General features: G+C 38.8%; 1 protein-coding gene across 2 annotated transcripts in view; it reads right to left on the reverse strand.

Moving 5' to 3' along the window:
- LOC123235542 (gamma-aminobutyric acid type A receptor subunit pi) overlaps positions 1 to 15,251 on the reverse strand; it is a 35,948-nt gene extending 20,697 nt beyond the window's left edge. For both annotated transcript variants that reach the window (XM_044661690.1, XM_044661692.1), the window contains exons 1-5: positions 15,196 to 15,251; positions 14,333 to 14,451; positions 8,357 to 8,424; positions 6,124 to 6,341; positions 4,529 to 4,611 (exon numbers count right to left, since the gene is read on the reverse strand). In XM_044661690.1, the coding sequence (XP_044517625.1) occupies positions 4,529 to 4,611; positions 6,124 to 6,341; positions 8,357 to 8,424; positions 14,333 to 14,451; positions 15,196 to 15,251 (544 nt within the window). The remainder of the gene's footprint in view (positions 1 to 4,528; positions 4,612 to 6,123; positions 6,342 to 8,356; positions 8,425 to 14,332; positions 14,452 to 15,195) is intronic.
- Between the last annotated feature and the right edge of the window lie 244 nt (positions 15,252 to 15,495).

A 15,495-nucleotide genomic window follows, 5' to 3' on the forward strand; every position in this document is an offset into this window, starting at 1 on the left:
TTCTTCTTACTATACCTCATTAAAAGAATGGATACATCCCTAAGTATGGCTAGGTGGATTAGTAAGTAAAGTTGTGGATGTTCAATAGCCTAGATCAGTGGCTCCCAAACTTTTTTGGCCTACTACCCCCTTTCCAGAAAAAATATTACTTAGCCCCCTGGAAATTAATTTTTTTTAAATTTTAATAGCAATTAATAGGAAAGATAAATGCACCTGTGGCCATCACCACCTCCCTGGATCGCTGGACCATCCACTGGGGGGCGGTGGCGCCCACTTTGGGAATCATTGGCCTAGATCTAGGCAACTATTGTACTATCTCCCAAAATGTCCCCAGTTGCCATGGTCAGAAAGGAAATGTTGCATTAGACTTAACAACTTGCCTCCTACATTCTTTTGGTAACTCTTTTCTTATTCTGACTCTGTTGAGATTGTCCCTATCATCTGGCTTAGATTCAAGGCAGATTGGGCACTTTCACTTGCATCAACAAAGCTATTCATTTTATACCTTTCTCCACATATGCAATCAGGAGAGTAAATCCACTCAGTCTATAGAGGAGAGTAAAGTGGTTATCCATTTTTCAAAAAGGACCAATGATATCACAATGTGATATCTTGACTTGCATGAACTGGATTTAAATGAGGCAGAGTTGCCCAAAGTTGTAGACCTACAGAGTCACCCAAGTCCACAATCAAGACAAAAGTCAGAATGATTGGCAATGGTCTGAGCTGCAGTGGATTACTTTGGCATCTTTGCTGTCTGACCAAGTTCTACTCCACAGTGCCTGATTCAGCTGACTTGATGGTTGTTGGAACAAATTGTTCCCATCTGCCCATTCTGCCAGGAGAAGTCTTTAAATGCTTAGGATAAATATTCCCCGAACCCAGTGACAAGCTTGAGGGCTGTTGGTTACCCTTAACATGGTCTAGTCCTCCTGCCAAGAAGGTTTTACTGGGATGTGGCCACTATGCATAACTACAGCTTCTTGGAACCATAATCAACAGTTGGGTGACAGGTGGACACCAACAATGGATAAACAGCCCTGAAAAGGGCTTAGCAACAGTTGCCAGAGGTGCTAATCCTCTCTGAACACTCCAGAAATAATATAGAATGAAATTCTGGTTACTCCTTAGATCTTGGTGTAAAAACAAATTTCTACAAAAAAATTTTTTTTCAGAATTTTTTGGGTTCATTTTCTTGTCCTCATTTCCCCATTAGTCAATTTATTTTAGGCAATAGGTGAATAATTAGGATCTTCAGAGCACTTGAATGTGGAATTTATATAGAGTACTGGGTCCACAACTAAGAAGGTGATAATTCTATTTCATTATACAATCGTCAGACCATATCTGGAGTACTGTGCTTTGGGATGCTGATTAGCTAGAACATGTCTCCTCTACCTCTTAGAAACCTTTGTGTGCTTCAAGATTCACCTTAGATGCTGACTCCTACACAAGCCCTTTCCTAATTCTCCCAAATTGCTAGTAAGTTGCCTTTTCTCATGTTACCTTGTATTTATTTATTTATTCGTTCATATTTTGAATAGATTAGTGTAATATGAACTTCTTGATTGCAAGAACTATTTTTCATTTTTTTGTCTTTTTATCTTCAACTCTAAGCATACAGTGAGTGCTTAATAGCTTCCTATTGGGTTGAGTTGAATTGTCTAGAGGAGAGCAACCTTAAACATGAGAGGAACTCAGATCAGGTCACAAGAGGATTGACTGGTTGAATAAAGAGCAAAGAATAGTGCAGTACAGATGAAAGAGTGCTGCAGTCGGAGTTACAGGACCTGGCTACAAATCTTAGTTCTGTTACTGTGTGATCACAGACACGTCACTAAGCATCTCTGGAGCCCAATTTCCCAATCTGTAAAATATAGAGATATAGAAGACTGTGGACATTCCCTGAAGCTCTAATTCCATGATCCTAGTTTGAACCTTGAGAAGACTTAGAAGCTTAGATAACTTAGAGGTACAATAACTTCAGTTATGTGAAAAGTCTATCCCATGGAAGGGGGATTAGATTTATTTTGCTTAGTATCAGTGGAAGAACATTATAGAGAGGAAGATTTTAGATGAACATGAAAAATTTATAATTAATTATAGCTGTCTAAAAATGGAATGGAGAGACTTTTCAGGTTAAGAGATTCCTTTAATTCAAGGGTCCTTAATCTTTCTGTGTTTCATGGACCCCTGGTAATCTGGTGGGGCCTCTGGATCTTTTCTCTGAATCATGTTTTTAAATATGTAAAACAAAAAAATATGTAGGATTTCACAGGAAACCAAGTCTATTGCAATATAATTACCAAAATATCATAAAACAAAACAAAACCAAGCTCAAGGACTTTGCTCTAACTGGAGGAGTAGGAATAGATTTGGGATGATTGCTTGTCTGTGATATTGTCAAAGGTCCAGGAAGTCAGATTTTATCATCTTTAAATCTAGAAGTTTCTAATTCAATGATTTAATGCCTTAACAATATAAAATAGTAGAAAGGTTTTCATATAAAAACTCTCCTTTCTGTTGTCTCTCTGCTTTGCTACACCATGTGTTTTTTCCAACAACCACAAAGTTCTCACTTTTCAGAACTAAACAGTAATTCTGAACATGCTGGCTTATAAACTAAACAAACAAACAAAAAGACTAAGTAATTTTTTAGCCAGGAAAGCTTGAAACTACTCTTTAGGAGCTCAGACTGCTTGCTTCTTATCAAGTAAGGATCTATGAGACACTAAACCTGAACCAAAAATACTTCATACATTTTTTTTGTTCAAAGGCTGGACAAAAAAGTTTGCCTATTAGACATTAGTTTGGATTTTTTTGGGAAGGAAAATCTCAACCATGACCCTTTCTGTCATTTTAAACCCTGTTAGCCTATATTCACTAGTCTCCCAAGCTACTGATAAATGATCTCAGAAGCAGGAAGTGCTAGAGCCACCTTGTACTCAAGCCAATTGTTAAAATTTTGCCACGTAGGGCAGCTAGTTGGCTCAGTGAATAGAGAACCAGGCATAGAGATGGGGGAATCCTAGGTTCAAATCTGACCTCAGACACTTCTGAGCTGTTTGACCCTGGGCAAATCACTGAACCCCAATTGACCAGTCCTTACTACTCTTCTGCTCTGGAACAAATAGTATTGATTTTAAGACAGAAGGTAAGGGTGAATGTTTATTTACTTTGGAAAATCGGCAAATATGACAGTAAGTCAGTGTTTGAGTTCATAGTTTGTTTTTTAAACCTTTACCTTCCATCTTAGAATCACTATGGTGTATTGGTTCTAAGGTAGAAGAGTGGTAAGGGCTAGGCAATGGGGGTTAAGTGACTTACCCAGGATCACACAGCTAGGAAGTGTCTGAGACCAGAGTTGGATTTGAGACCTCCCATCTTTAGGTCTGGGCTCTATCCACGGAGCCATCTAGATGCCCCCAAGTTATCATTTTGTTGATTGACTAGACTTTCAAGAATATATATTTTTTTCCCTTTGGAGAGCTGGTCATCAAACTAGCACACCACTGCCTTTACAAGTACTATTACCACTACTACCACCATTACCACCACCACCACCACTACTACTACTGCTTCTACTATTGCTACTACTACTACTACTGCTGCTGCTGCTGCCGCTACTGCTACTAATACTAATGATGATGATAGCTAGCCTTGAAATAAAGTTTTAAGGTTTACAAAGTGCTTTATAAATATATCTTATTAACAGTTCTCTTAGAAGCAGTTAAGAGTGGCAGTGGATAGAGAGTTGGGTCTGGAGTCAGGGAGACCCAAGCTCAGATCCAGTCTCAGACATTTGCTAGGCATGTGACCCTAGACAAATCACTTAAGCTCTGTTTGCCTCAGTTTTCTCATCTGTAAAATAAAGGTAATAATAGACTTACCTTCCAGGGCCATTGGATAGATCAAAAAAAGATAATTATAAAGTATTTAGGCCAGTGCCTGGAGCATCATTAATGCTATATAAATGTTAGCTATTGTTATTCTGTGTGGTGAATTCCCAGAAATCTGTTTTATTTTCACTCCATTCAAATTCATTTCACTCTCTTTCATTCAAGTTTCTCATTTTCTTTCTTTCCTTCTATCTAGCTGATAGAGATGCTATGTGGGAAAACTGTGGATTGGGGCTTTCCATGATAGCCTGTCTCCTTCATTTTCTTATTTTAGAAGTACTATAGGTCTACAAGTACGTAGAGCAGCAAAGATTGCTGATAGTCTGCCACAGGAAAATAACTATTAAAAAACATTTCCTTTGACAGTGAGGGCCAAGATTATCCAGAAAAAACTTGGTAACTACACATGATTGTGCTCCAAAGAAGGTATAAAAGTCAAAGATTTCTCTCTTTTAGCGTACTTACCCAAATCTCTTGGTGCAAGCAGTCAGAGGGGCTCTTGTCATCCTGGATTAATATCAAGAACAGACACTATATACAGCTGATGCTCTTTTTTTTTTCTTGCTATTAAACAGATTTAAAGTCAGCCATGAAAATAATCTCAAGGGCTCATAGGATATTATACTCACAGCTCTCCAGCTGTAACTTGCACGTCTGTGTGTCCATGGGATATTTAGATAGGTCCATGTTACATGCAACAGTAGTAGTAATTCTGGGGGGGGGGAAAAGAGCCTGAGTTTCAGAAAGCATGTCCTAAGGGGATGCTTTACAAAGTATGTCTTCTCTTCCAACAGTGAGGCCCCAAGGACTCAGCTTGATTCTTGAAGTGAACATGTGGTTTGGACCTGTGCTGAAAGTATCACTAGGGTTTTGGGTGACAAATGACACTTCAATGCCTCTGCTTGAAGCTTAGATATTGTTAAAGGAACATCAGGAGAAACAGGTCCCAAAAGGTGCAAGTTGAAGCGTTCCTAATTTAGAAGCAAAGCATTGGCTAATATCTTCCATTTGTATAACGGTTGAAAGTTTTTCTAAGAATCTTCTCCATGAGCTGTGGTAGTAAGGAAAATGACTATTACCTCCATCTAACAGATGAGCAAATCAAGGCACAGAGAGGTTAAATGAACTGCTTAAGGTCACAGAGCTGGTTAGTGTCAGTCAGGAAAAGAGCCCATATTTACTGCCACCATTCTCCTTCTCCTGGACGATATTGCTTCACTAAAACTGACATCCTGGATATGAAGTCTAAGGCTTACAATTATTATTATGATACCATTTGATATGTTTAAATTCCTATACAAGGACAGAACTCAGTGTAATGCTTGAAATTTCACATTCTACTCCTTCCCATCCCCTATTTCTATTGGAAAGAGAGAAATGAAGAGTACAAAAGAAATCCAGTTCTTTCTTGATTTCTCTGCAACGCATTAGACTGGTACTTCCTAGGATATTTCAGCTTTAAGAGCTTGAACTCAGTCCCAAGGAGAGTCTGTTTTCCATAATATCTAGATTGAGAATCAGTATACCTTGGTTCTATTTATGCTTTCATTGTTAAAATAACTGTATGACCTTGAGATTGTCAATTAGTTTCTTTGAGCCTCAGTTTCCTCATCTGTATAAAAAGACAGTTGGACTGGATAAAATCTCTGATGTCTTTCAGCTCTAGTAGTATTAAAATGGAGATGACCTGGCCTCAGGTTGATGGATGTCTGATTGAATGTCTATAGAAAAGTGTCCTCGGAAAGGACAAACAGCCACCATACAAAAGATGTCTCCTGGACTCCTGTCCTAGGTCCACCGAATCCTATATATTTGTGGTAACTTAAATTCTACAGGATGGTTCCATTTCTATAGGGAGTAAGGACATAAACAGAGATTGACAAGGAAAGTTACTGTCTCCTTAGAGCAGTGATTCCCAAAGTGGGTGCCACTGCCCCCTGGTGGGTGCTGCAGCAATCCAGGGAGGCGGTGATGGCCACAGGTCCATTTATCTTTCCTACTAATTGCCATTAAAATTTAAAAAAGTTAATTTCCAGGAGCTAAGTAGTATTTTTTCTGGAAAGGGGGCGGTAGGCCAAAAAAGTTTGGGAACCACTGCCTTAGAGAAAAGTAGGGTGATGTATAACTGTTTCATTTTTAAATTTTCTGAGAAAACAGCTAAACCTGCTCTGACCCTTGATCCATTGATTGCTACCATCTTGCTTGTACCAACAGTCAGATGTACCTGAGAGCATACAAGACAGTTCCATTGGAGAATAAGCGAATCAATCGGTTCCCCACAGTGACTTCATGTAGAAAAGACTTTTTGGATTCCACAATGTAGGTGTCAGGGACCCAGAGAAACTCCACAAGACGAGCATCAAGAGTAAAGCTCTTGTTACCCTCAAACACCAGCCGTTGATCTGTCCAGCGTTGCCGCAGGTAGATGGTGGCAGTGTAGTCCTAAGGAGACAGTTTTTATAGGCATGAGAGTAAGTAAGTCATTATCTTGGGTAAAAGGAGCCTTGGAAGGAAACTTTAGAGAAAAATTTAATCTTCTTTCACATTGCCCTAAATTTAAGATCAAAGAAAGTCCAAGAGAGACATTTATTAATAAAATTGTTCAACAGGGTTGCAACTGGGTGGCTCAGTGGATTGAGAACCAGGCCTATAGATGGGAGGACCTAGGTTCAAATCTGACCTCAGACACTTCCTAGCTGTGTGACCCTGGGCAAGTCACTTGATCCCCATTGCCTCTAGCCCTTACTATTCTTCTGCTTTGGAATCAATACATATTGGTTACAAGACAGAAGGTAAAGGTTTAAAAAAAAATTTGTTCAAGAGCAGTGTGGCAGTGTGTGTGGCAGCCAGTGTCAACAAGAGAACAGAGGACCTTATTTATTTTGTTTAGTAACTTGAAGAGGTAAGCAAAGACCCTTTTCTTCATAATGCCTGGTTAAACCTTTTAACTTGTCCTTTGCATAACATTTATATTCCTCTATTCTAAGTCCAAAGTTTTTTTGGATACGAACACCAAATACTGTTTGCCCATATGTTGAGTGCTTGAGTTACTCCTAGTTAGTTCAAGATGGGCCCTAACTCATATTTAAATATCATATTAAGGTTTACAGGATGTGTTCTTCACTATAACCCTGTGATGTAGGTAGTGCCAACACTACTTATACTATTTTCTGAATGAAAAAAAAAAGAAGTTGTAGAAAGGTTAAGTGAATTGTCCAAAGTTAGGATTTGAATTCCATGATTCCAACTCCATTAAAATGCTTTCTACTATACCAGCAAATGAACTAATTTCATCTGGTTTGTAAAAACTATTATTCAGGCACTTTCAGTTATATTTGACTCTTCGTGGCCCCTTTTGAGGTTTTCTTGCCAAAGATACTAGAGTGATTTGTCACGTCCTACTCCAGTTCATTTAACAGATGAGGAAACTGAGTTAAATAGGGTTAAGTGACCTGGCTAGGGTCTCACAGCTGATAAGTGTCTGAGGTCAGATTTGAACTCAGGAAGAGGAGTTTTCTTAACTCCAGGCCAAGCACTCTGACCATTATGTCACTTTGTTCCCCTCTTTAGTTTTGCCTCAGTTCGAGAACTATTGAAAAATATTAATTGCAAGTTATTATACATTTTTCCCACTCTCAGGGATTATATGATATCAAGTATTCCCCAATGTATTTTCCCCACCCCACACTTTCTCTCTCTTAAAATACTAAGTTTTTATGTGTTGGACCTTTGAAACCTATTAATATGGACATAACTACGGACATTTAAAATATAATAATGTAGAGTGTGATTGTCAAGAATGTACCACACCCCTGAAGTCCAACAGCAGAGTCCCAGGCCCCAGAGACTGCTGGAAGCCCTGATATGACCAGTTGAACCTGTTCCAGACAATGTCCAGACCAGACATACTAACAAGGGAAGCTAAGGTGTCCAGATCAGATTCCTGATATGCAAAAGAAGCAACCATGTGTAGAATCCTGATAAGTTCCAAGGTGTCTCCGTAGAATCCCCATAAGCTCAAATTGCCCCAAACTGTGTCTGTAAATTCCCTGTTAAGAAAGAATGCTCTGTCACCCAAATCAAAGCCTACTCCATCTGGGAGCTCTTGCCTTTGCTGAGAACCCTACAGGCTGCAGTCTGCTTGGAGGTTACTTAACTTCTTTCCATTTTCCTACTCTGCTACCTTAAATAAACACTCAGATGGTTGGGCATTCCTAGGGAAGGCTCAGTGAATAATAGTGACTTTGACAAGCTTTCCCTTCCTTTCCCTACTGTTCCCAAAATCTGCTTTGTAAAGTGTCTTTGACTGTTTTGGGTTCCTTGATAAAGCCTCTAGCCTAAACTGAGATTAGGTCTTGATGTTTAAAACTTTTTATAATACTGGAGACCATTTACCCATTAAGCATGAAAAAAAAAATCAATCTCTCGTGGCATTGGGGAGAAAGAAAGGCACTCACCATGTTACTTTCTGAAATACTAGAAATACTGGCAATGTCGAGAGTCAGTGCTATTAGAACAGGTTCCCCTGGGGAAGAAGAAAGAGATAGAAGAGGATGACATCAGGACCAAAGTGTGAGATGTTTTCTTTTAATCGGTACATTAGCAGTTCCTGTTTATAGACCAAATGATGATGGCTGTGCCTATGATTTCCCTGGTAGAAGACAATGAATAAGTTGATTCGATCACTGCTCATGGCCACCTTATTCTCAACCGATGGCCCCAGAGAGCTAACCAGAGAGTCTGCCAGGCCAGGAGGTGCCAGAGGTGGGGCTTGAGCTTGGGTCCTCCTCTCGTTCAGGTCTGCTTTTTATGCGCTACCTCACACTACCTCTTTCAGGATCTGATGATGAGGTATTTTGTCACATCTTGCCAGGAAGGGGTTCTGCATGTAGTACACTGCTACATCCACAGTCTCTAAACTGATGGCTTGGGAATAATAACAGCTAACATATAGCACCTGCTATGGGTCAGACACTATCTTAAATGACTCACAATTATTATCTCATTTTATCCTCATAACAACCCATTTTAGAGAGGTGGAAAATGAAGTAAACTGGTAAAATGGCTTGCCCAGGGTCATTAAGTGTCTGAGGCCAGATTTGAACTTAGGTTCTCCTGACTATAGAACCCACACTCTGCTCCTTTGGGTACCTCTCTGCCTCTAATAAAGCCAGAAGGACCTTGGCTTGACTCCCCAGAGTATATGTGATCAATCAATTGGAGAAGGGAAAAATGGGCCATTTTCCCTTTAGCCAACCATAGCCAATCACAGGCTCATCTCCAACACAACTCTAAAATCCTCTTAAACACTCTTACTCCATCACTTCCCACTATTGGTCCAGTGAGGCTACACATAACTTGAACCTCTTCAGAGTAGTTCTAATCAAGAGCTTATTGTTTCGGTAATTGTCCAGACTTAACAAAATGATGAAGCAAATGTTAAAAATAAAGATTAGACTTAAAATGTGTTGTATGTAATTTCCCCTTTTCCCATGAGCTGGTTGTTAAACATTTATCAGCACATCCTTGGCTACCATTCTGTATCATAACCCTATTCCTACCCAAATAGTAAACAAAAAAACTCCCTGTAATCCACCTACTCTATTGTCCCCACACTCCATCCTCATATTACCTCATGACTGTAGCAGGAACCTCTCAGCACTGGCTTTGCACTGAAAAGCAGTAGTCCCCACTCTCTTCTCGTTTTTTTTTTTTATTTGAAAAGGGTGAATAGCCCAGGATGAATAGGCATGTATGGGTTGTGAATGAATTTTTCCCCCTTAAATATATCCTTCTTCCAAACTTTTCCATTTCTATTGAGGGCACTGCCATATTTTGAGTTATGCACGTCAGGAACCTTGGTGTTATTTTTGATTACTCACTTTCTATCACCCCACAGATCTAGTCAGTTGCCAAATTTTATGCTTTCTATCTCAATAACCTCCATCAATCTCACAATATCAGTCCCTTATCACCTAACTCTCTTTTGGACTATTACAAAAATCTCCTAATTGGATTCTGCCTCAAGATTCTTGTACCTCCAAAATTTTGTCTGCCACATTAGCCTGTAAGCTGCTTTAGGGCAAGGACTGATTCTGACATACCTACAAGAGTGATTTTCTCAAAGGGCTATCCTAACCATGTCACTGTCCTACTTAGAAAATTCTAGTTGCAACTAATTGACTCTAAGGTAAATTTTTTTAAATGTTCTGTTCTTTTAAAATTTTCTATCTTTTATAACATTTTGGTATAGCAGTAATTATTGGTAAAGTAGTAAATGCATATAATTTCTAATAAGTAAATATATAGATACTAGGTGTTCAGTTTTTTTTTAAATTGAGAGGTATATAGAAAACCTGGAGACAACTACTATAGAGATTCAGCAGAAATTCGTACCATCATGGTTTTTCTAGAAAAATAAAGGCTACCATTTATTCTCAGAATACAAAATACAAGAGCTAGAGCTCAAATCAGCATGATGGAGTGAAAAAAAGCGCTGGATTTGGAGTAAAAATATCTCAAGAGCAATTCTAAATTTTCTATTTTCTTTCAACTTAGATGGTCATGGGCAAGTTAATTCCCCTCTCTGGATCTCAGTTTTCTAAATCATAAAATGAAGACTTCAGAGAAAATGTGTATTCAAGGTCCTTTGCAACTTTCATCTTAAGATCCTCTCATTTTTCAGGCAAAGGAACTGAGGCCCAGAGGAGTGACACGTTTTGCTCGTCGGGAAGGGACGAGATAAATCTCCATTTCCTTTCTGTTTTCTTTCTTTGAGGGAAAGACAAGGATTGGAAATCTTAACAGATGACCCTGCCTTGATATAAGCCATCTCTATTCACTAAACTTCATTCATTTAGATTCTACAAACATCCATTAAGTGTCAGTAGGTGAGAGGCAGGCTTTTGAAGTTGAAGGAAGGGTAGTCTTTTAAATCAAGAAAGACTTCAAATTTTTCCCCTGACATGAACTTGCTATGTAACTGTAGTGAAGTCACTTAGCTTTCCAGTTTTTTAAGCAACTCTCTGATCTGCTTGGGAGAGAATTTCCAAACTGGGAGTTCACCCCAGAGAAGAAATCACAGGTCTGGACACTTCCTCTACCACCTCCTAAAATGTATATGGCACTGAATTTGGTATAATAGCATATAGAGACAAAGAAAGTCTCATTCTACTGAATTTAATTCTTGTATTTGTTTTATCATAGAGTTTATATTTGTTGGCTTTGCCAAATTAATGTATTGGAAAAGGAAAATATGGACACTATTCTATTGCCCACTGTGATAGTTCCTTCTTAAGGACCAGAAGATATTTGTTGAAGTCAATAATAATAATAAACATAGTAATAATAATAATAATAATAACTGCATATCTTAACTATGGCAAGGAACTTTACATACATTATCTCATTTTAGCCTCAAGATTCTTTTGACAAATACAATAAGTATCATTAGGAAGCTGTAGCTCTGAGAAATTAAGAGACTTGTCCATGGTTACACAAATTGCGAAGTTGTATTCAGACCCAGGTCTTTCCTGAGTACAAGTCTTGTGCATTTATTATTATACCAAGGGTATGAGACTGTCACTGGATATGTGCTAAGTGTACTTTGTCAATGATTTTCCTCAAGGTCCTTCAGATCTTGATTCTGCCACTAATTAGCAATATGATGTGGGTTTGAAGACTCCTTCCCTTCTCTGGATCCCAATTTCCTTGCCTAGAATATGAAGTGGTTCAGCATAGTCCAATGGAAAGAACCTGAAGGGATAAGACCCAGGTTTATATTTCACTTCTGCCATTTGCTACCTGTGTGACTTTGTACAAGCTAACTAATTAGTCTGGGTTTCTTTTTCCTCCTTTCTAAAATGAGGGAGTTGGACTAGATGACTTCTAAAGTCCCTTGAAGTTCTCAATCTATAACCAACATGAGGAAATTAAATTAGATCAAGAGCTTCTTTGGTGGTTTGGAGAATCTTATGAAACCCTTCTCAGAATATGTTTTTGTTGTTTTAAATTCATAGTGAAACGAAATGATAAAACACAATGGGAGATTAGTAAAAATAAAGATGTAACTGTTTTTCCCCATTTAAATTTATATATCCTTCAAAATCTATTCATGGAACCCAAGTTAAGAACCCCTTGATTAGACAATTTTAAGTCCCTTGTTAAAAAAAAGATACCTTTGAAATTTTACTCCCTAATTAGTGGCAGAGCCCTGGGGCCCAAATATTCTGACTCCTGGACAATATACTTTCTAATGGAAAACTCGACCTCCCTAATGCATTTAGGAATTAGTCAACTTGGATCCTGAGGCTAAGATCTAGTTAACTGTTATTGATATTTAATGTTTAAAATGCCAAAATCAGGGTTGGAGAGAGTGGAGTATGTTTTAAATGTTTTATTAAATTTAAATAAAATGTAGATTGTCAGAAAATGCAGTTCTGAATAAAGAGCTATGGAAGAGTTTGGTGAAGTACAGCCTTAATTCTAGAACTCCCCAGACCAATAAGGGGCATGAATATCCCAGCTTTGGAGACAAGTGGCTCCCTGTATCTCAGGGCACCCACTCAGTCTGGGAAGCAGGTTTCTAGAGGACAGTCCAGGGGAAATTGGCTCTTCTTGTATCCTGGCAGTTTTGGGAAGGAGAACAAATGTAGAGACCAGGGTAACGAGCCGTCCTTAATAGTATTCCCTTGAAATAAAGGAACTGAGGGTTCTTCCCTTAACTGATAGATTTTCACCAAACACCAGAGAAAGGAAGGTAAGAGAAAAGGAAAGGAATCTTCATTTTACAAAACCCTTAGAACAACTTGCTAGGTCTTAAACAAGCAAAGCATTCTTTTAATCTAATAAATTTTGTTGTTTAGTCCTAATTGACTCTTCATGAACCCATGGACCACAGCTATCCATGGGGTTTTCTTGGCAAGGATACTGGAGAGGTTTGCCATTTCCTTCTTCAGTGGATCCTTTTGTCAGGCAATCAGAGGTTGTGACATTCCCAGGGTCACACAGCTAGGAAATATCTAAGGCTAGATTTGAAGTTAGGTCTTCCTGACTCCAAACCCAGTACTCCAACCACCTAGTTCTCTTGTAGGCTTACAGAGCCTACTGTATGCTCAAAGTCATACAGCTAGGAAGTGTCTAAGACTGGATTTGAACTCAGACCTTCCTGATTCCAAGCCCATTGTTCTTAACCATTGAGTCCTAGCTGCCTCTACAACAAATAACAACTAACACTGATATAGTACTTTAAAGTTAGCAAAGCCTTTACATATGTTAACTTGTCTGATCGTCTTCCAAACTCTTTGAGGTAGATGGTATTATTACAGATGAAGAAAATGAGACAGAGAGAAGTTAAGAAACTGGCCCAGGGTCACACGGCTAGTGTCTGAGTCAAGATTTGAGAGTTCAGGTCTTTGGGATTCCAGGTTCTACACTTTATCTAGTTGTGCCACCTGGTTGCCAGTGCCTAAGAAAATAGAGCATTGAATTTTTATATAAAACACTTGGAAATGAACCTCCAGTTCCAATGAGGTTAAACAGTAATTAAATGTTAATCTCAAGGAAAAGAAGTTTTGTGTATCAGAATGCCAGCGGGTGGGAGTGGGTGAGACTCCCAGAGGCACTCCTGTCCCCTGAAAATTCAGAGGATGGATAGTGAATACCCTGGGAGCTACAAGCTTGCTGTGTTTTTGAGTGTTCCTAAATAGCTGACCATTTCTTTTGTTCTTTTTTTCCCCTTCCATTTTAGTAATAAAATTAAACTGTGCCACCAGAGGGCAGCTTCCTCCTAGGAAATTTTGGCCAAAGCAGAAATGGTAGGAGATGTTCACTTTGTGTTTGCCAGGAAAGCTTGGGCTCTTACACTTTGTGAGACATCTGGGGGACCCTAGGATCCCACCTATCTGGATGGACTGGGCTAAGTGGGTGTGTACCAATAAGAGCTGAAATCAGCAATGACCTTTCTTCCCTATGTCATATTATAGGCTACTATAGAAGGGCAGTATCCAGAACAATAGTATAGTTAAAAGTTCTGATTTTTTAGAAAATGCTGACCCATGTGGCCATGGAAAAATCATTAAATCTCTAGGATCCTAAATATCTTCTTCTCTAAAATGGGACTTACAAGACTTGTCCTGCCTACTTTACAAGATTGTCCTAAGAATCGATATGAGAATACATGTAAAAGTGCTTTGAAAACTTGAAATGTGAATACAACAGGAAAAATTTCCTAATCTTATAGATGAATGAAGAGGTAAACTTATATGTCCAACGCCATATAAAAATTTTGGGGAGTATTCTCATGCTTTCCATTTTCCTCTTCCCTGTCAGTCTTTTTTAAAAGTAAAATTAAAAAAAGCTTATATTTTCTATCCTCTGTGTATTGTACTTGTCATTTTTTTTATTGATAACCACTGAAAGGTATGATAACCTACCACCAAAATTGGGCCTGAGGAACTTGTTATATCCTTCTGTGAGATTCTCAAAGCCAGGCAGTGAGAGTTTGTCATTCCTGTTGGCCTCAATATTAGACTGATTCCCCAGGATGCATATTCTGGAAAAAAGCAAGTTTTGTTTACTCAATTTGTGTATGTGTATGTATGAGAGAGAACCTTACTAAGTTATAGAGACAGACATATAGAAACTGAGAGCTTTACCCAGTGAAAGAGAAGAGGGAAAGACAGAGACAGAGAGACAGAAAAAGGGAGAGAGACATAGAGAAGGGGAGAAAGAGAGAGAAGAGGAGAGAGAGAGAAGAGGAGAGAGAGAGAAGAGGAGAGAGAGAGAAAGAGAGAGAGAGAGAGAGAGAGAGAGAGAGAGAGAGAGAGAGAGAGAGAAAGAAGGAGAGAGAGAGAGAAAGAGAGAGAGAGAGAGAGAGGTGCACAGTAACTCTCATGGAGAAATTCCCAAATGTCCTTTAATGCTAAGTGACAATCAACTAATCTCACTCCATTTCACTGTGAATATATGCCATAGATAAAGAGTACCTCAGGTATCAATTTGTATAATTTAGTTCATATTTAAAAGCCTTGAGTGTTTTCCTTCTAGACAGGAAAGACACAACCAAGTTCTGACATTAAAAGAAACTTGGTTCATGGGAAATTTTTTTGAGAGTAAATCCAATGAACTATACTGCACAAAGTTTCACAAGTCTGGTGCTTAGTGGTAATGAATGCTTTGTTTGGCCTTTGTTTGATGAAACAGAGAGCTGCCAACTTTTGGTGCCATGCCCACCATTTAAGATTCATAGGCATACAACCATTTTTGACTAAGGTGGTTTTGTGGTAGTTCTGTTTACCTTGGAGTTAAAATACAGAGACATACAAAGATCCAGTGACAGGAGCTGTAATTCATGTTGAGAGCCTTGTCTCACAATGAGGCAGAAATGCGAACCACCTGTGAAGTCAAAAAGGACATTATGATGGGGAATGTAAATTTGAGGACCACATAGAAATTTCACTTTCCCCAGGATTTTGGATTTCAGGACCCCCATGTTCTGGAAAAACTGTGGCATGGTGGGTTGGTCTGAATGCCAGGCCTTTAGGTCCACTTAGGATGGAGCCTCTCTGGAGCAGCCAAGCTTTTCAAGATCATAATG

Source organism: Gracilinanus agilis, chromosome 2, assembly GCF_016433145.1.
Source record: "Gracilinanus agilis isolate LMUSP501 chromosome 2, AgileGrace, whole genome shotgun sequence".
NCBI classification, from domain to species: Eukaryota; Metazoa; Chordata; class Mammalia; order Didelphimorphia; family Didelphidae; genus Gracilinanus; species Gracilinanus agilis.